The following is a 22,191-nucleotide window of genomic DNA, read 5'->3' as shown; positions in this document are numbered from 1 at the left end:
CCCTCATTTGCCACACCAATATCAAACCTTTGTATGTCCAAGACCTGTTTCTGTTAAATCAGTTGTTAAGTATCAAGGTGCACATTCTAGATAAGCTAAGAAAGTCCACTCCAGGGACTTTACGTCATTGCCCAGAGGCCTGAACTATTTTGAAGACGATCAGGGGAGTTCTCCCCTCTGTGCTGGCCATGTTTACCTGTCAGCAACAATCACCAGAAAGAGATTATTTGCTTATTATCACATTGCTGTTTGTGCAGCATTTACTATTTTACAACAGTGACTGTATTCCAAAAGTAGTTCAAAGTGTGTAGCAATTAAAACCCTTCTGAGGTGAATATTGCTATATAAATGCAAGTTTTTTTTTTTCTTTTTAACATAAAATTAAAATGTATGTTTGTATCAGTGAGATTATAAACACAGACCTGCTGCAATATGCTGTGAACAAAATTGATGAAAAGTAATGGGATTTTGACCTGTAATCTGTAAGGCTTTCCTGCTGTTTACCACACCACCAATCTTCGTGTCAGCTGCGAACCTACAGATCATACCCTGCACCTTCACGTCCAGATCGTTAATGTATATTATAAAGGGTAAGGGACACAGCACCGATCTCTGCAGAAAATCACTGAACACAGGCTTCCAGTCACACAAACTCCTTCAGCCCCTGCCTCCTGCCACTACGTCAGTTTTGGATCCAATTTGCCAAATTTCCCTGGAATCCTTGGGCTCTTACCTTCTTGATCAGTCTCCCATGTGGGACTTTGTCAAAAGCCTTGCTAAAGTCCATGTAGTCTACATCAACTGCACTGCCCTTATCAATACACCTAGTCACCTCAAAATCTATGAAACACTCTTCATTAAGTTTCAGTTTTTAAGCTTACCTCTGCTTTTTATGGTGGCCAAGTCTGACTGGCTCACTGTGCAGACTTCGGATTGTGTGAAGCCAATCAAAATGAGTACCGGGATTCTGTCTTCCTCGATCTCGTTGCTACATGTGACATTGGGATGCTGACATTCCAGGGAGTTGGAAGCTGGATCTCTTTACCTACAGGCAAACTGTTGAAGGCATTTTGCAGCCTCAGTGAAAGCTGAAGTTCGTAGGGAATGCAGTGTTTCCAATGCTAACAGATATACTTCTTGGGAAGGATGTCAGGAGTGGCTTTAACTCTGTGATACAATGAGTCCTTTAGAAATTTCACAGCAGGGTGAATATTTTTACACTGTAGATAGTCCTTCCTTTTCTGAAAAACAGAGATGCAAAGCTGATTTTGATGGGACAACAAAAAGCCCCAGGCTGTGCTCCGAATTTAGGATATAATTTGCCTCACGAGGCCCATGATCTGAACACCTTCACAAAATGATTGGTGAATATTCGTGTGCTCTCCAGGGTAATCTGTCACTGTTGACTATCTGTTGGCTGGACAGGAGCATTTTGTGATGGCATTGAGTTTGCACAGGATGCTTATCACTAAGTGAGACAAGCTGGGAAGTAAAACGGAAGAATTTGTGGTCAGCCTTGCATGTTGAAATATTTATGTTTTACTACTGGTCCTGACGTTCTGTTTACAACACTGAAGTTTTAAACTGAAAGTGTGGTTTCTCACTGGTATTTTTCAGTTGAAATGTTTGCTTTACATCAAAATGCTGCTGCCTACCCCAATCAGCAAATGATGTAAAAGTTCATCTCAACGATTTGTACCCAAATTGGGGCCTACTTGCTTAACTACCCTTAGATTTTACACGCTGACCGAACATCCTTCAGTTAATATATGTTTAACAAATATTTGCAAATTGTTCCTGATTTGAATGTAGTGGCAGCAAATGAGGTGATTGCAGTAATGATGGTTTACTCTTGTTAATTTGTTATTGAGCAAGCAGTGTTGCAACAAGGTGCGAGTTTCTGTCCCAGATTGTTCCTTCTGTGCTGTAACTGATTGCTCTGACTCAGTACTTCATCTTCTCGAAGATTATCTGGAGCTTGACTCTCCCACTCTATATTCCTTCTCCAGACCAGTGACTTCCTCCACTCTTCTTTCAACTTTCTCCACTGACTCCTGATTCTTTCTACTTTACATTCATCTCATTTCTTGAGCAGCAGATCTTCAATACACACAACCTTCATTTACCTCGGTGCATGGATTCAGTCGCTGTATTTTTGTCGTCTCTATCCTGCAGTAAAAATCTTTCATTTTCTCTCTCTCTCTTTCTCTCTCTCTCTAATATATATATATATATATATATATATTTTTATCTTTTTATATTTTATCTTGCTGAGCTTTTATCTTTGCATAATCCATCCTGTATGCTCTTGGTGTTGCCTGTTGAAATAGTGGTTCAGGAACTAATCCAACTAGTCCTGGGACAACACGGTGGGGCAGTGGTTAGCTCTGCTGCCTCACGGCGCCGAGGGCCAAGGTTCAGTCCCGGTCCTGGGTCACTGTCTGTGTGGAGTTTGCACATTCTCCCCGCGTTTGCGTGGGTTTCGCCCCCACAACCCAAAGATGTGCAGGGTAGGTGGATTGGCCACGCTAAATTGCCCCTTAATTGGAAAAAAATTAATTGGGTACTCTTAAATTTATTTTTTTTAAATAATCCAACTAGACCTGATCTGAACTATGGTATCACCTGCCTTCCCCACTCTTCCCTATGTGTATCTAAAACAGAAACTCTAAACTTTTAAATTGTGGCTTGGTGTTGCTGAACAGATAAGGGTGTGTGCCATTTTGCAGTGAGTCGGCGGATTGTGAAATGGAGAAAATTCAGGAGTTGGGTGCTCAGCTTGGGCTCAGTCTGGTTGAGCTCGGGAGTGTGTCTGCACAGTAGAATGAATATATTGGTTTCAGTGATGCCACCAACAAAGACTTCCTTTTTCCCAGTGTTCAGTTGAAACAAATTTTGGTTATTCCAAGATTGGATATTGAACATTCAGTTTGGCAATATAGACCCAATGCAGGAATCAATGAAGATAGTGGCGCTGTGTATTGTCAGCCTTTCTGTGGCAATTGACTTCCTGGGTAATGGTGCCAGAATGCAGCACGTAAATGGGAAGACAAAGGGGTGAAGAATAGATATTGGGAACAATAAGTGTAGGGATGGGATAAGAAACTATTGCTATGCTCTGGCTATAATCTGATTGGCAAGAATGAAACCAAACATGGCAGTTGTTATTTTGTGAGACAATGCAAACTGATTTCCGACTATTGATTCCCATTCCTTTTGAATGTATTACTATGTTTACAGGAACGGTGCTTACCGGGCACTTACAGGAGAGGATTGCAGTTTATTGGGAATGCATTCTGGTGGAAAGCTTTCTGAGGGATTAAATGTCATTTACAGAATGTCATTAAAAGAATCCTGATTAGCAGAGAAGGTTAGACTTTACTTCCATTGAAGCTGAGGAAAATGGAAAACTATTTACTAAATATGCAAACAAATGTACGTGCAAAATAAGAAAGGCAAGCTAAAAATGAGCAGACTCAAAATGGATGAAAAAAAGAAACTGAAGTGGAGATAAGAAAGGAAAGAGCTCTTGAAAAGGGAGAGGATTTAAGAGGAATATAGTGAAACCTTTTTTAAAATTCAAGGTTGCAAAGCGAGCACAAAAGATAAACAAAGATATTTAAGCACATTGAATCATTTCCCAGTTATAACCATATTTAGAGAAGATAGAAATTGACGTTAGAAACAGTCCACTTACGTGCTATTTTCTAACTATTTATTAAAGACTAAAATAGTGACTCATATTCCAATTGTATGTCTCTTTTATTTGGGTATAGTTCTGTCATATAATGGGAAGTATCTTCGTGCCGGTAGATGGCGCATTGTGCTGCTTAACAAGTAATTAATCAGCTCACCAGTGTCACCAGCAGGTCTGTGATAGTGCAGCAGTCTGTGAACCACTCAAAAATCTTGTGAACTAGGTACATAAAATTAGACTGGTTCTAATTTACTAACTGCCTGATAGAATGAACAAACTAAAGGGGTTTAAAAAGTCAACGGTTAATAGCATTATAAAATGTCTACTCTCCAAGTATTGGCTCTTGAGATTTCTGTTGGAAACCTCCACTTTGAAACATTGCTGTGATTCCGTTATGGTAGCAGGTGACATTTTTGTGTTCATCTGAAAAATAAATCTACCACCTCATACAGGGATGGGGTGCAAATAAGATGCAGTTAGGTGATCCTTTGCTACTGGTGCACTACCAGGCTGGAGAGCTTCCTGAAATTCAAATTGCTGTGCTGGAAAAGGCTAACTTACTAACTTACAAAATACCAAAGCACCTCAATACTCATAATTTAGTTTAGCATTTTTGACTTCTGAATCAGCCGCAGCAATCAATCCTCATCTAATTAAGGAATTGACGATCTCTGTAGTTTTCCAACTTTGCATTTTACATATTTATTTAATTGGGCACATAAAACGTATGATGGAAATATATGACACCTTGGCTTCAACTGATTTTCTTGGGCAACAAAATGTTTCTTCAAGTTTGGTTGAAATATTTTTTTTCTTTTTTTAAATTTAGAGTATCCAATTCATTTTTTCCAATTGAAGGGCAATTTAGCGTGGCCAATCCACCTACCCTGCACATCTTTGGGTTGTGGGGGCGAAACCCACACAAACACGGGGAGAATGTGCAAACTCCACACAGTGACCCAGAGCTGGGAATCGAACCTTGGACCTCAGCGCTGTGAGGCAGCAGTGCTAACCACTGCGCCACCATGCTGCCCTTGGTTGAAATATTCAAAATTTTACAATACTTTGGCTGTGGCTTGATCAATATCTAATACAGTTGTAACATCAAATCTTTGCTTTGTGGTAAATGTATGTATCAGATGGGGAGTTGCCTTTCTGTGACATAGGAAAGGGAAAATCATTGGGTAATATGTTAACGGTGTTCCGTCGCCACCCCTGGTCAGCCATGGTTTACTCTTGCTCCATATGGACGATGAAACTGCCCTATAAGACAGGTAAACTCTGGAATTGACAGATAATGCTTCATTTAGTTAATATAAAATATTGTGTGCTTGGTGTATGTACTAGTTTCACAGTTAAGTAAAAATGTAGCCATTGATACTAACTTTTTAAAGGGAAGTTTGAAGAGGATTAGCACCGTATAATGAAAGGAACTGAGCAACTGTGTAGTGATATATAACAGTTTGAGAATTGTGCAGTTATTAAGACTGTACACTTTCTGAATATCCCAAAGTTGATATAAATGAAGTAGGGTACTGAATACTAGAAAGTGGTAAATCTCATTCCATCTTTGTGCTGAGTGAGAGCCACCACACTAGATAGAGCAAAATAGCCATTAACGTTTTTTGGAAAGTAATTTAGCAGTTTTTATTTTACCATTTAAATAGTAAAATGAGAAAAACTCTCCTTGGGGGCTTATGATGGTTGGGTAACAAGTGTTTGATTTGATATGAATTTTTGTAGCTCTTGAATAAAAAAAACTCTATCTTTGGCTGTTAAAGTCCTATGTAAGGTGAGTTTTTTTAGTACCAAATTATTCAGAATATCTGTGACTAATCCGACTAGCCTCAAAGACAGCTTTTTGTAAAATGTAAAGCTTTAATATTAATGTAATAAAGTGCTCTTCAATATAATGAGCTTGGGTACATGAACATTACTGAGGTAAAGGAGGCGTTTTTCTACATCTTACTGTAGTTTACTTCACCTTGAAGCTAGGTGTCAAAAATTTAAATCTTCCACTCATTAGACAGAGGCATCAATCACGTTGGCATCTCGTGTTCCGCTGAAGCTACGGCTTGTGAAGACATTTGTATTCCTGCAGTAAATTCCAATCTTGTTCACCAGTACGTAAATCACCATTCTGTATTTACAAATGTATTTGTGTGACATTAAAATGTTTCCAAATATTGCTAAGTTATTGCTGGGCATATGACTATTATGGCATTTCTTAACCATCCTAAGCATAGAAAATTATAGAAATTAGTTCTAAGGTCAATAATCATTGAAACAGACTACTTTGATTGAATTATGTTTTATGATTTGCTATTTAAGCCTAATCTTAAAACTATTATTTCAATATTCCATGTTTCAGGAGCAGTAGATGTAGCACATCGCAGTCCAATTGCATGTTGGTTCAGTGGTATGCTTTGCTGCTTTGGCGGAGCAATTCTGGCATCTGTGCTTCTAGGTGAACCTCCCATTGAACCTTTCACAAACAACAGAAATATAATACTGGCTTCCGTAATTTGGTAAGTGTGGCAAATAAACATATAATGACTATTAGTGGCTTTCAACCTTTAAAAATATGAAGGCCATGTGGCCATCTCAACTGTGCTGACTTTCTTAAAGAATTGCCTTTAATCCCTGTTACCTGCCATTTTAATAATTCTGAAAAGAGAGCCATGTTGAAGAAGGTTTACATCTCGCAATCATCGGGACAAACTAGAGAATGCCAAATTTCAAACAGCTGGGACATTTTATGCTACAGGAGAAAAGGAATGCTGATTGGTTGGCAAGTCGATTCTGATTGACAGTGTTACAATCTCCGTTGGTATAACTGGATGGAAAGATCCCAGAACGGAACCTTGGCTCAAAAGAATGTAACTTTTATTTATAAAATCTTGAGGAACAGAGTCACGGGACGGCTAATTACTTTTAACAACAAGAAAAAAATATTTATTAAATAAGGAAAATTGGATTATGATACAATACTTCTTTGCTCCCACTTTGCTTAACAAATACACACAGATTTAAAAATGAACATACATTACAAAGTACATCTTAAACTACAGTGGTCTCATTAACACAAGCCCCTTTTAAGTACGCAAGATGACTTATGGTAAGACACATCCCTCTCTGAACCCAAGTTAATGTCTGTGGACTTTGTCTCAAAATCCCACCAGATGATTGTTATACCGCGAGCCACATTGTCTCACTGAACTCCGGCTTCCACACGAATTACTTCAAATTCTGCTTTCAAAAGTCACACTTTCAAATCTTATTTTAAATTAATTAAATTTCCCTCCGCTGCTTCCATCAAGGTTTCGTTTTCAGGTTTAACACCTCTCCCGGGTTTTGTTCATCTTAAAGGCTTTTACACAAACTTCCAAGGTCCAGCCAGTGATTTCCTCAATTATTTCAAACAATGTCTCCCAAACTGTAGTAATTTCTCAGTAATGCAGATATCTTTCTGACCTTTTCAACTCCCTGTGACATTTACTGAGCATTAATCTATTCTGGTTCCTAATTTCCTCTCTTCCGTTAACTTCAGATGACTTGGAAACATCTCTTAATTTCTCTAGTTTCCTTAAGTTTCTGGCATCTGTTTTCTTAACCATTACTCCATAGTATGGCTTTTTTTCTAGCAAGACTGAGAGATGTTGGCCCTTTAGCCTTCTAAAACCAACTGCTTCTGGCAGAGCTGTGAGAGCTGCCTTCTTTCTCATTACCTATCTCCAACTACAATCAAATTAGCTAAACTAAAACTTAAAAGTTTCTCTACCTCACAAGGCCCCCGTTGCTAAGCAACCACTGCTGGTTTATTTATTCTTCGCACCATAGCTCTCTATAAGCACAATAGAACTGCAGTTGGAACTTAACCAACCCCCACACTTACAATCACCTTGGTCCAGCATAAATCTATCTCTAGGTTTTATCCTTCCAAGCACAGAAACATTAATATAAATCCATTTGAAACTATACCTTTTTTCTAATGTTTACCAAATCCTGTAAAAGTACCTTTATTTTCCTAACACCAAGGTATTGCCATAGAGAAAACAAAAAGTTTGTCAAAGCTCCTGGTCATTTAAAAAAGGCTCAAGGCTTGGGCATATTACTTGCTTGAGGAGAAAGGGTCCTTGCGCATAATGCATATCACTTCTAGCACGGGTAAATGAGCCACATTAAGAGCGCGACTGATTATCTTAATTGGTTATTAGTGCCAGCGCTGCCCAATCTCAGAATCACACCTCACAGTAGACGTTTAGCTTTTGATTTTGCAAACATGGGGGCTGGTTGAATATGGTCAGTACTCTGCCTTTTGCAAACAGCCGGCGGAATATGTTGTTTAATTCTGCTGTCAGTCCAAAATAATTTTCTGCCTACCACATAATTGAGCAACATTATATATGAATTTCTGTGCTGATAAGGAGCCTGGTTTGTAGGGCACGCTACCAAAGGGTGGTCACTGGGCAACCACGGATAGTACGGTGCACAATACGTAGACTGCATGCACACAATAAAACCCTTGGTGCCACATGAAATGTGAAAAAGAAAGCCATTGGCATGCTGAAACAAACCATTCTAGAGAAACCCTGCAGTACTTAGTAGTGCAGGTGTCGGGTCCGTGATGGTATCCTGTGGAACCTGACCATTATGATGGTACAGCCCATGCGATTGGCTAACATGCAATGAAGTAGGAGAAGAGGAAGAGAGAAACAAATCTCGGTATGCCCTTACCAGCTAGGCTGTGAAGAACTAATCTCAGTGTGATATCGGTAACTGCAACCTCAATTTCCCCATTCACCAATAGTTCCACACCTTAATTTCCCTGTTATTAACCACCACATTGTTTGTTTGGCCTCAATCAAAAAATGGTAATGCAAAATAAAAGATCATATCCTAATTTATAAATTAAACCATACCATGTTGTACATTAAAAATAAACTAACCACCTTTTTGCATTCCCTATATTCAGTGTGTCTTTGGCTGCTATAGTGTTTGCAGTGCTATCCTAATGGATGCAGAATGGTTGGTGGAAGGCTGCTGACTTTAAATGGAGAAGACTACCGATGGCCTTGGAATACGCCCCTGAACAGCTAGACCTAGACGGCCCAACTGCAGACTGCACCATCTCAGCAGGAGCAGTCTGGGCTGAGGGGCAGCAGTTAAGGGCATTTGTAGCACAATAGGGATGAATGCTGTCTTTCTGAGATAGGACAGCAAGTTCATACTCCATGGAGCCACTAACATTTTGTCCCAAGATGGTGCCTCATTAATTCTAGTAATCTGTTTGATTGATGTGTCACCTGCATGTACCTTTGCCCACTTTAATCTGTAGCCATGATGGGAGCTGGCTGGAATGGTGTGACAGCAGTCACGGCTTACACTGCATCACTCAAACTTTGGGTGATGGATGGTTTTGTGCTGCAATGGAAGCTGCGATATGAGCTACCTGATACTGCATCATGGTTGGATTGATTGTGTGAAAGGAATTGGACACTGCTTCAATGCTGGAAAGGATCGGTCCAGGCTTTATGCGCAGCCCTGTGCCAATAAGGTGCTGGACGCCTCCATGCTCCTTGACATTGACCACAGGCTTCTCAGGGTACCGTTTTATTGTACGTATCCATCATTATCCTTCTGTAGGTTTCTACATTGAAATTCTAATCTGAATCTTCTACAGCAGAGTTTCTGTGCAACTTTACCTTCTTCTAGTCTCTACCTGCCCCCACCCACCAACTTCAGCCCACTTGTGCCTGGTGTCTTGCCATGTGCATATCCTGCCTCCATTTTATCCTTCAATTACTTAATGTTTATAACACTGCGCTTGTGAAATTGAGTGATGGTGTATCTTCTTTGTCGTTTTGGTGTTCTTGCATTGCTTGGCCAAGTGGCAGTCTTGAGTATCTGAAAGGAGAAGAGTAAGGTGTAATGCTAGGAGGGGACGGAAATGAGAAGGGCATGCTTACATCGTCTGCAACTTGTAATCAGAAAGTGTGTGTAGAATGTGGGGAGGGTGGGGGGGGCTCAGTTGCGAGGATACTGTCATCTTCAGTGGTTACAGCCTCACTGCTGCCATGACCTTCAATTCAAACACACAAACTGGGTGGTCTGTCACTCTGGTCATGTGCTGCCAATGGATTGGAAACATGCTAATGTAAACAAATTTAAAAAAATAATAATCTGATTGAATGACAGAGCAGGCTTGAGGAGCTGAATTGCCCACTTCTGATCCTAATTCCTATGTTTGTCCTACAAGAGGAAGGGAAGTGTGACAGTGAGGGTGATGCAATGTGCGTGATGAGGCCGTCATGGTTGAATCGTATTAGTTGGCAATATGTGTGGAATCTTTTGAGATGTGGATGTGGAACTTGCAGCAGTGCTAAGTGTAAAGAATATGAATGTTTAGGTCTGAAGTCTGATTATTGGTGGGTGAGTGGGACCCGGTGTCCGAGGTTAGACCTGCAGTTGGTAGGATGTGGCAGTTGGTAGGATGTGGCAGTTGGTAGGATGTGACATTTGAAGATGCATTCACTAACTTTGACCACTTGTGAAGTTATTGAACTTCTTCTGATGCTGCATTGAGGTTCTTGAGGCATAGCAACTCTATCACTGTCTGAAGAGTTTAATTACAGTGTGACAGTTTCTATTATAACTGTGAGCATGGAGTTTATAGTTTATCTGCCTGTTGTAAATACTAATTTATTTTCCTTCTGAAACATACTATAGTTGTCTTCACCATGCTTCCTATTTTTATAAGTTTTGATATTGTGGCACTTCATCTCTGCCCAGAGATATGTGCTCATCACTGTTTCCTGTCCTGAACCAAATTCCTGTGCGGTCTCGTTAATACTGTGCAACTTAAATGTTGTCAACCAGCATCCCACGTCCAACCTTCTTAAAAACAACTTTCCAGAATACTCCGTGGCTGCGATTCTCCAAGCCTCCGTGCCGAAATGGCACTCGGCGCGGGGGCGGAGAATGGGGCCTCAGACCCGCGATCGGGTCCAATGGCAGGACGTGATTCTCTGGCAACTGGGGAATCTCCAGCAGTCGCACGTGGCCGACGGGGCGCCGGTCGGGGGCCATTGAAAGACACCCCTGCGGCGATTCACCGCAGTTGGCCGGCCGAGTTCCCGCCGGCATAGTTCACGTATGGTTCTGCTCAGCATCGCGGCTGTGGTGACCGTCCTGGGGGGGGGGGGGGAAGTCTCCGGGGGGTGGGCTCCCACTACGGCCAGGCACGTGATCTGGGGGAGGGGCCTGCCTTCCTCCATGCCGGCCCACTGTGTGGGTCTGCCATGTTGCGTGGACCCGCTGCGGAAGCGGCCGCCGCGCGCATGTGCGGACCCGCAGCAAGCAGTGCACGCCGCGTACGGGAGCTGGAACAGCGCGGAGCACTCTGGCACCATGCTGGCCCCCAGTGGGCTACAGAATTGGTGGGTCAAGAGACCCATTGATACCGGCATTAAACACTCCGGTGTGTACGCCGGCATCAACACTTAGCCGCGTTTTTAGAGAATCCTGGCCCATGTTTTGAGTTTGCTTTTGATATCTTCTCTGATTTCAGTGGTGTGAGTTGCTCCTGTAGTTGAACTACGCCTCTCTTGAGTTGACTCGCACTGAAAACTTTCATTCCTCTTGAACAGCCTCCATAATAGTCTTTTCTTTTTTCTGTTTGGCTATCCATATTTCCTGCAATTACAGGTGCGTATCAGCAGCATTAAATAGAGTACTGGGAGGGGGCAATAAGTGAGACCACACTGGACTCTGCTGCTTTTAAGAGATGATTTTTGCCTTTTGTTTAATTTATTTTGGTAGCACAGTATTTTTTTCTTAAACAGTGTACATGTGATTTCCTTGACTTCTCTCGGGTCAAATTTTGAATTTTTTATTGTGTGAGAAAGGTCCTTTTTTTTAAAACGCATTTGGCAGTTACGTTAAATGTAATCAGGCTGAATTTACATTCCCAAAATGGGCGCACTGCTCCCTCCTCATGCTGTTAAAATTTTGGTGTGACGGTGTTGTGTCAGCAATATGATACATACCAGTCTCCCAAATATGGAGGCAAATGGATGAGAAATTTAGCAACTTGTCTGTCATTTTCAAATCGCTAATAAGCTATTATCATGAAGCTTCTTAATGAGACAATAGTATACAATATTTAATTGTACCCTGCATATTTCAGGCACCAGATGAGGAAAGGGATGGGAGTCTTTTCTACCAGTTATAACGAGGCAGCACAAGGGCGGTAGAAAAGGCCTACCACCAGGACCATGATTAAATATGCCACAGGTTCTGCTGGGAAAGCTGGCATTAAAACTGATTCTGAGAGTGCGGAGCCTTTACTATTGTAGCCATTACTGACTTCCAGTTCACGGCAGTACTGCTCTGCTATGTGACATCAGTGCCAATTTGGTGCTGCGGCCTCCTTTGCCCTTCTAATTGGCCTCCCTCCCACCCTATGGCATTGATTAGCCAGCCACCAGTTGATTGAACGAGCAAAGAAGACTGGGGCAATTCCGTTTCCATTCTGCTTTCCTCACCCTGCCGAGAAACACTAAACCCAGCACCATATCGTTACGGTGGTGGATGGGCGCAAAGATGCTGTCAGATGTTTATTGCTTCCATTGTTTAGCAGAGAGGAAACATTTAGGATTTTATTTGCCTTGTTCAGCAGCCCAAAGTTAATTTGAAAAGTATTTGTACAATTCCTGCTTGGATGGATTCTCAATGTTTTTTCGCCGCATTATAGATCTCTGATAAAAGAGGATTGGTTTTATGATAAATAGCATAAAATATAGCCGTAATCTTTCACCTGAAAGATCCCGATGCATTCCAGGATGCTTGATTTCAGCATGTTATTTTTAAAAAACTTTTATTAAGCAGAAAATCAAACCATTTATCTGAATTAGAAACTGAATATACTGGGGACTCCTTAATATTATGACTGTGCAGTGGGGAAACTGACCTGTGGACATCAAAAGATCCAAGTCGATTGGATTTGGACAACAATTTGACTCGGGAGCAACTATCCTGCAGTTCGCTACACTTTGGAGGAAAAAGCACATGTAAAGTGCATGTGTCTTTACTGAAACACTCCTTTCTGTCAAATAATCGTCCTGGACTAAAACATGACACTTGGCCCAGGTATCAAAAGAAGGCCAGCTCTTGTGGATTTGTACCCCGGCATGTACAACACGAGTTGGATGATCAGCCATGATTATAATGAATGGCGGAGCAGGGCCGCCAACTTCCTCCTGCTTCTTGTTTCTATGTTTCTATGACGCCATGAAGTGGGGCAAAAAGGTTGAACCAAAAAATTCTGAAAGATGTCAGTGGATATGAATTTTGCAGAATATAAATTTTCATTGGAGACACATTGTGCTGTGCTCATCCCTTTACTTTTTTCAATATTTTTAGGTATTTGATATTCTACTGTCCCTATGACAAGTTCTACAAATGCTGCAATTTTTTGCCATCCAAGTTATTTATAGCTGGTATGAAGGAAGTGACAAGAGCCCGCAAAATTGTTGGCGGTGTAAAGGATGCACACAGTCGCTACAGAAATGGCTGGCTGGCCGTGATTGCTGTTGGATGGGCTAAAGGTAAGTGGGCTGTCTTGGGTTTCTATCGTGTCAGGTTTGAAATTTTTGTTCTGGGCTTAGCTTTGCCTTTCATTTCTGAAACCACTGATTTGTGTTGTGGCAACTGTTCAGCTGGCATCAGTGGCCTCCTCCACCCTGGTAGAAATCTGGAAAAGGAACTCCAGCTACTTTGTTTCTTTTTTTGCCTATAAAATGCACTACCAACTGTGCCACCAGGAAATGTGTAGTTGAGTAAGTCTGGGTGGGGTGCGATTACACTGCAAAATAAAATAATGGTGGGAGACTTTTAGGTTTTGTGACCTTTTTGAAGTAATTGCCTGTTATTATCACTACTGACATTGTTAATATTACCTCCGCACATAATTTCGGGTAGATTGTTTTCTCTTCGAAATACATTCTTGGTTTCAATTTATAGTATGTCCAAAATTTCTCTTTCCACAGGTGCTGGTTCTGGGCTGATAGCTAATTTTGAACAACTAGTGCGGGGTGTCTGGATACCTGAGAGAAATGAGTTGCTGAGAATGTCCTAGTACGTAGCAGTTTTAAAATTGCATTGAATTTGTTCTAAGCAGTTTTAAACTGAGGTAAAGATGAAAAATCTCATAACTTCAGATTCTTTGGCTGTCTTTTGTCAAGGAATCACTTTGGACCTAATTGCCCAATTAATGTTTTTTCCATAGTTGGCCGTACTTAATGTGATAAAGATTGTAAACTGTGGCAGTATAGTTTTGTTGGAAATCCATTACTTGTAGAGTTTTGAAATTATAATGATCTAAAGCTCACTGAAAAAGGCATGGCCAAGAGTCCAACAATCCTAAATTCATATGCAAGATCAATTATTTCCACACCCTCAATGACAAAGATCTCTAACACCTACATTGCAAGTTATTTATTTTCCCTTTGGTCAGTGGAAAAGATGTTACATTCTTCCCCATTTCATCAATGTTTGCAAACGAATGGAATGCCCTGTCCTCTTGCAATGAGAAACAGCATAAAACGCGACCTTTTTAAAAAACCATTAATGAACCAATGTGAAGAAACTGATCTTTTTCTTCCAAAGTTGCAAAGTTCTGTTGTATTTTTAACTTAACCATTACCATTGCCATGTTGAGGGCTCTCCATTACAGCTTACCCCAACCAGCTAGATTCCTTTCACCTTGACCTTCAGCTAGTGCTGGCTCGAAGTTATCGAACATGCATTGCCTCACTGATCCATTCTCTGAGTACCATAGTCCATTGTCACACTATTTTTGGAGCCTGGTGAAACTCAACATAGAGTCTGAAGTAACTTAGTTGCTGGGAAATTACTCTGGCTGCAGGAATATTAAAGATGACTCCATTCTCAGATCCGACAACATAATTTTAGTAGAGCACATTTTCTCAACTTGTATTTCTTCCACTGAGAAATATTACTTGGTTAATGCGGGTTGGCATTTAGACAATTGAGACAACATTTTGGGTAAGAATTATTTAAAAAGGGATTAGAAAATTGTATAGGAGTATATAATGCATGTCTCTGTCAGAATTTGGTATGGAAAATTTGAGCTTCTTTTATATTTTGGAGCACAGTGTAGACAATTTCTGCTGACCTGGGGAAGCACTCCTGTTTCTGCCAGAAATTATTTTTGCATCTTGACAGCTCGGTACAACAGTTTAAATGATGCCATGTTCGCCGTTCTGGAGGTGTAATTTTTCCATATCCTGCAGCCAACTTTTATTACTGACATCCTATTTCTATGTCAACTTTTAAAACCAAGAGTAAGAATATTAATGACTTACCAAATGATCAACTTCATGCTTTGAAAAAAGTTGAGCAACCATTCACAAATCCTCTCTGCTTTTTCACCTCCTGACCCAGCATAGCTTTGGGATGTTTTTGTTAATTGGGTTCTTGTGCAATATTATTAATATTATAAAAAATGCGGTATTCTTTGGGATAAGGGCCCAAGTGCAATGAATGGGAATGATGAATTGACGGTTGCATGACTAAATTCTTAAAAAGGGCCAGTCCCAGATGACATCTCTCTCCTTTGTTTCCCACCAATCCCCAGATATCAGTAATTCCCATTTGTAAGTGGGTGCTGAAGTTCAACCTGAGACTGAGGAAGATTACATCTGCTGTGGACAACCGTAAAGTGATCAATTGGGACGTGTTGCACATGTTGTGCCACACACCAATCTCATCATTGCATGATAATGTTCATATCATCCTTGTGCTAAAGGGGGGAAAGTTAGCTGGGATTCCTACTGCTACCAGAAAATGCCGACTTGTGGTTGTTGGCAGTGCCTGGATAATGTTTGTGACAGACAGTCAAAGAATAGCAATGACCCGTTCCCTGCAAACAAAATGAATATGTTCAAGTCTTGTGCCTTTTTTTTGGAATTACCCAGGAGCTTGGGTACCCTGGGCGGAATTCTCTGATCCCCCGCAGGGTCGGGGAATCGCCCGGGGCCTTCGTAAATCCCGCCCCTGCCGTGGCCGGAATTCTCCGCCACCCGGGAATCGGCGGGGACGGGAATCGTGCCCCGCTGGTCGGCGGGCCTCCCACGGCGATTCACCGACCCGCGACGGGCCAAAGTCCCGCCGCTGTCAGGCCTCTTCCGCTGACGTGGTTTAAACCACCTCTGGTGCCGGCAGGAGCAGGCGGCGTGAGCGGGGTCCGGGGGGGGGGGGGCGATCGGACCCCGGGGGGTGCCCTCACGGTGGCCTGGCCCGCGATAGGGGCCCACCGATTCACGGGCGGGCCTGTGCCGTGGGGGCACTCTTTTTCTTCCGCCGCTGCCACGGCCTCCACCATGGTGGAGTCGGAAGAGACCCCCTCCACCGCGCATGCGCCGGTGGTGACGTCAGAGGCCGCTGACGCTCCGGCGCATGCGCGGACTCACGCCGACCGGCGAAGGCCTTTCGGCCAGACCCGACGTCGGTCGGTGGGGTGCCAAAGGCTGTTGTCGGCGGAGCGGGAGCCACTCCAGCGCGGGTCCAGCCCCTAAAGGTGCAGAGAATTCCGCACCTTTGGGGAGGCCCGACGCCGGAGTGGTTCTCGCCACTCCGGTACGCCGGGACCCCCAGCCCCGCCGGGTAGCGAAGAATCCCGGCCCCTGTTTTTCCATAGCTATGTCATGGCCAATCAGAGTTGACTTGCCAACCAATCGCCATCCTTTTCTTCTGTAGTATAAATTGTTGTGATCATTTGAAATTTGCCATTCTTGCGTTTGCCCTGATAATTGTGTCAGATGAAAAGCTTTGGCAACTTTTCAACAAGTTTAAAAATAGCTTATGAACACTACTGAATATCCAATGTAACTCAGTTGGTCAAAGGAAGAGTTAACTCTGATTTGTCCTCTTTGTGGAGTGACTGTGGAAAGAGTTTAACTTTCTTTTGATTGATACATATGCTAATTATCCTGTTTCTGTTACAGTGGAACAAAGGTAACTCTGATAGGAGCTGTACTCTTTACTTTACAACAGATGAATTATCTGCCTATTACCAGACACAACCTGATCTTTTTGTACACTATGTTTGTTGTTTCCACAGAGGTATGTAAATGTAATTAAAGTTGTGATTTTGCTATAGTTACATAAATTTGCCTTTTGAAAAATAAATACTGAGTAATAGGGCTGTAGGTAATCCCTTTTATTTCACTGGTGAGACCATTTAACACTTTTTCTCTGCAGCACTTGCAAATTCATTTGAGTCTGCATTGCACTACCTGACTTTATGTAATCTCTAACATTTTTGCAGATAGGAAACCACCAATTTATTGCGATGTTAGACAAGTGTTAGTTTTTATTGTACCTCTGGGACAGTCGATACCTGATGTATTTATAAATGCTGAATTTGTGTTTGCTTAAGCTTTCTATAGACAGCAATATTTGGATCTTGAGTGTTACAAAAAAAATTAGATTTGTCCCAAGATTGTCCTTACTTTATTTAATCTAAAATCGCAATGTTCTTGAAAATTTTAGAATGCTGATCACTTCTGCATTTGTGTTTCATGCCTGCTTTCTTCTTCCCTCCCTTCCTGCCTATGTTTTACCCCTTCTGGCACAGCACATCCTTAATCCTAAATGAACACCAATTTTATCAATAACCAAAGGAGTATTCAATTGGTTACAAAATACATAGCTCATGTTGGTGAATTTGTTGTACTAGAAAGTGCCCATGATCCAAACGGCATTGCATTCAGGTGTAAAGGTATGCCCGGTGCTATAATTGGGTGGCTGTTTAGGCAGAATAATGTCATGCCATTTCTATGATAGAAGTGTTGCATTTTGTACATTTGCAGTTCATTTGATCTGTTTTTCAGCCTTGATGCATGTGGTTCAGATGTAATACATGTCTGCTCAGAACCTCTATCCATGTTGCCCTGGTGTGGCATTATACATCTCAAATTCTGTTCATTAGTAGCCTCCACTTTCAAATATCCCTCGGAGGTATAAAGACTGGTGTGAAAAAGGATTATTCCAAGTTGTGGGTGCTGTGCTCTACTTCTGCCCCTACAATGTGGTGGCATTTTCTGCTGTAATGCTGCCATCGCTGGGGGCTGCCCGTATATGTTTCCCTATAAATGCTTGGTGCTTTGAAAGCACAAAAATAACATATAAGGGGGAAATGGGAGGTTGTTTTCCCTCTCCCATTTGGAAACAACTTTATTTGAAATGCTGCCAGGTGAAGATGAACATTTTTCTGAAGCTTCACCAGTGATAAGGTTTTGCTAAATTGTTCTTGCTAAGGGGGGGGGGGGGGGGGGGGGGGCGGCGGAGGGGCGGAGGGAGAGAGAGGAAAGAGTTACATTTTCTGCCCTTTCAACAAATGACCTCGAAGGATTTATCTTGAAATTGGTGCATTTTCTATAACAACAAAACACCTAATTGAAGCAAACTGGAGATTCCCCATTAATCGATGACAATAAGGAGTATACAGCCGAGCTATTTTATTGCCACCGGTGTAGCACTTCCAGCTTGGAATGTACCTTTTCTATGCTCTAGCTTGTCTAGCAGGTTTGTGGGACGAAAGAGCATGCTTGATTTAAGGGAAGGATTGTAGGAAGACTTAAACAGCCACGGTGAAAACTAAGCCTGTTTGGATGTTTCGTAATTGTGTTCATTTATACATGTTTTGATGTGTACTCCCTCAAATTTGTACGGTGCTAGAAATAAAACATTTTGAAGTATTTATAATCTGACCTAGTAACAATAAATCAGCTTTCCTTCAGAATAAGTCGCAAATAGAAATTTAAGTATTTTTGTGCATTTGTTTATCGAATTTCATAAGGATCAGTTTTTGAAAGAACAAATTAAGTTTCTGGGAATTTTATTAGGAGACTTCTTTAATAAAAGTAATCACTTTCGATGTCATTTTCCAAAGAGGAAGCACATTCCTATTTCATATTTATCAGATATTCCACTTTGACTTGGAACACTTAAAGGATCAAAACTAGGTCCTCCACCTTGATGTGTTTTCCCGCTGGCGTCAACAAGTCCTTGCTCAACAAACAATGAAATGCTTCAGTGGGATACACAGCACTTTGATCTCGTTTCTTCACTATTCCTTCTGCTGATTTCCATATAATGCTCTAAATGCCAGCTCTAGAGTACATGATTTGATCTTCTAAAGAGTAGAAGCTCCTGATTGTTGTTGCTTCTAACAATTTGGAAGGTGTGCTCTTGTATTGGTGTGAATGCACATTCCTGCTGTAAGGACTGGAAAAGGTCATATTCTCAGACACATTGAACTAAGTGTGTGTTTTGTTTACCCAATACAGATAAATGTGTTTCTTATGTTAAACAAAACCAATTTGCAAGATTCCTGAAGTGTGGTTAAAGGCATTTTTGGCTGAATTTGTTTTGTTAGTGATTTTATTTTTGTGACCGTTTACTCATTGGTGGTGGGGTGGCACAGTGGTCAGCACTGCTGACTCCCAGTGCCAGGTACCTAGGTTCAATTCCAACCTTGGATCACCGTTCTCCCCATGTCAGCGTGGGTTTCCTCCGAGTGCTCCTGTTTCCTCCCAACAGTCCAAAGTTGTGCAGGTTTGGTGGATTGGCTATGCTAAATTGCCCCTTAGTGTCCAAAAGGTTAGGTGGGATTACGGGGATACGGTGGGGATGTGGGCCTAGGTAGGTGTGTTCTTTCGGAGGGCCGGTGCAGACTTGATGGGCCGAATGGCCTCCTTCTGCATTGTAGTGATTCTATGATTACAAACGAAAGACCCACGAAAACGATGATGACTGAAGGCAAGTATTATCCTGCCAGCATTGGATACATACATTCCCTATTTGTTTTGAATGACTTGTTAAATCTAGCTGAGCAGCTAACAATAAGGTAACAGTGCAGTGTCGTGTAACTGGAGCGAGATTGCTATAAACAGCTGTTCAGTTCATAACAGTTAAGAATATTTAATTTTCTCCCCTTTTTATTTAATGCATCTGCAACATTTTGGAACTTTAGCAGTTTTCTAAATTATTGTTCATATTCAGAGTTTGCCTCAAGTTTTTTTTATTTCAAGAAGTTGCTATTAATACTATACTGTACCTGTTTAGAGATCAGCTCTGTGACCTCAACACTAACATAATAACTTTTTGGATTTGTTTTGGAGACTTTATTTACTAGGCTATGCTACATTTGAAAGCTGCTCATTTTGAGCTACGTGAACATGTATCCTTTTTTTTTGGTAGGTTGCCATGCTGTTTTTTGTTTGTATTCTTTTGGCATTGTTCAGGCTTTTCTGTACAATTTGGCAAATATATCATTTTGTATTTTAGGTTGCAATGGTGCTCTTTAACATTCATCATTCCCCTTTTGCACCTATGGAAGTTGCATTGTACCATATGGCATTTAGTTGGCAGTCCACTTCCACTGAACCCACTGAATCGCATTTTAAAGCAGAAACTTCTGATAAGAGGGAAGCACTGGGGGCACAGTGCCCTGCCTCCTTGGGCGCAACTTCTGAAGAAAGTGAAAATATCAAAAGGAGGAGGACCAAGAAGGCCGAATAACACACATTCGTCGAGAATTGCAGGATCCACAGCATTATCTTTCCATTCCAGTTTTCAAATTGAGAAACTCTTGCAGAACGAATAGTCATCTGCAATATAAAATTCACTTGAGGTGCCACTGAAAATTCCTGCAGAGCTCAAGTAGACATAAAACAGACTGAAGTTATTGAAACAACTTATTGACCCTTGTTGGTGCTGGTTTTATTTTTTACAATGTTACTATGGGTTTAATTGGGAAATGCCTGCACACCGCATTTGAGGATCCTTTAGTGCAAAGAAAAAGTTGCTGTAATTTAGTATTTATAAGATTAAAATATTGTTTCAAAGAATTGTGACCAATTGGAAATCCTATGTAATTATTCCTGTTTAGTTTTAAATCTTCCAAGTGCCAGAAAATATTGAAATTGTACATTCCACAATGCAATGATCAATTGCTAAATGATCGGGGGGGGGGGATTTTAAAACTCTGGTAAGTGAAGCCTAGTCCCAACTGAGAGCCAGCTCTGACATTCCTGTTGGCAGGGTGAAGTAGATTGTTGGTGAAAGAAGGCAATACAGCTTGGATTGACTTTACTGCAGCACTTCTTCCAATATTCCAGCTAATAAAATATCCAGGAGACTGACTCTTTGTCCTGATGAATGTGAATGGAGGGTGGTGGGGGGAGCTCAGACAGGTACTGACTTATTTACTAATACTTTCCTTAGTCTTTACTCAGGTTATATAGTCATGTTCAAGCAATATATTTGAGGTACTGTTCTTCCTGCTGTCAGTAGTTTGTTCATTGATAGCCAAGTGGACTGTCAGCCATTGCAGTCCAGTTGAACTTTCCTTCCTTTGTTAATTAATTGGGAAAGAAACAAACAATTTTTAGCCATGACACTTGCGTCATAGTCAAACTGGACTTTTCAGTACTGGTTTTCTACTAGAGCATCTTTTTAAAAAAATATTTTTGTGTACTGTAAATTAGGAATTCACTTTAACCTCAAACTTCTGTGCATTGACTATGAAATGGTTTCCTTTTGTTCTTACAAAGTTTGTCCTTTCTTTTCAAACTGGTGATTCAACACACTATTTTGTGGCACCATTCTTTGTTTGCTGTTCAAAGATGTACCATTTTACAAATGTTTTGCAAACCTGTGGTTGTATAATTGCAAAAAAAGAAGCAATGATAACAAAATGAGGTAGACAAAAATTACTTCATGGTGTATTTTAGGATGAGTTTCTGGAAAAATTCCATCCTAAACTATGATGCAAGAGAACATCTGAATTTATTCTCAATGCTTGATTTTACATATTCCATGGTGAAATAATACATAATGGTTGCTTGCTGTACATCAGAATGCACTTAAAAACCACGTGCTGCCAGGCGTCATACCTTACCTCGATAAGCAAGATGTTAACTAAGTGTTAGTTTGGGTAATCTCTGGAGTGGGAAAACTGTTTGAATGCACCATCACCATTCTGTACACGCCTGTTTAATAACTTGATCACTTTTTATAACTTCTGGGTTAATAGCGACTTGAATGTAACAGGTCTATATGCACTCATTTTAAAATATGTGCGTTTTTTTGCTGAAGGATATGCAAATAAAGTTCAACTTTCCTTTCTCTCGCAGTGTTGTTCAGTCATTCAAGATGCTACTACAGTACCTCACTCTCGCGCCTTGTCTCACCCTCACTGAACCAGACGAAAGTAGGAAATAAGAGTAGGCCATTCGGCCCTTCATGTCTGCTCAGCTATTCAACTAGATTATGGCTGCTTATTCCTCAATGTGATTTTCCTGCATCGTCCCAATATCCCATAATGCCTTTTAATATTTAGAAATCTCTGTCTTGAACATACTCAATAATTGAGCTTCTACAGCTCTCTGGGGTAGAAAGTCTCA

At 41.1% G+C, this 22,191-nt stretch overlaps 1 protein-coding gene across 1 annotated transcript in view; it reads left to right on the top strand.

Annotated features, from left to right (window-relative positions):
• The window catches only part of tmem38b (transmembrane protein 38B), a 30,596-nt gene extending 8,683 nt beyond the window's left edge, over positions 1-21,913 (top strand). The window contains exons 2-6 of the mRNA XM_038804040.1: positions 6,069-6,225; positions 13,121-13,305; positions 13,747-13,834; positions 16,726-16,843; positions 20,072-21,913. Of these exons, the coding sequence (XP_038659968.1) occupies positions 6,069-6,225; positions 13,121-13,305; positions 13,747-13,834; positions 16,726-16,843; positions 20,072-20,305 (782 nt within the window). The 3' untranslated portion in view covers positions 20,306-21,913. The remainder of the gene's footprint in view (positions 1-6,068; positions 6,226-13,120; positions 13,306-13,746; positions 13,835-16,725; positions 16,844-20,071) is intronic.
• Positions 21,914-22,191: the final 278 nt, after the last annotated feature.

The sequence above is a fragment of the Scyliorhinus canicula genome, chromosome 8 (genome assembly GCF_902713615.1).
Source record: "Scyliorhinus canicula chromosome 8, sScyCan1.1, whole genome shotgun sequence".
Taxonomy (NCBI): domain Eukaryota; kingdom Metazoa; phylum Chordata; class Chondrichthyes; order Carcharhiniformes; family Scyliorhinidae; genus Scyliorhinus; species Scyliorhinus canicula.
The sequence above is the reverse complement of the archived record's forward strand: the minus strand, read 5'-3'. Positions and strand labels throughout refer to the sequence as shown.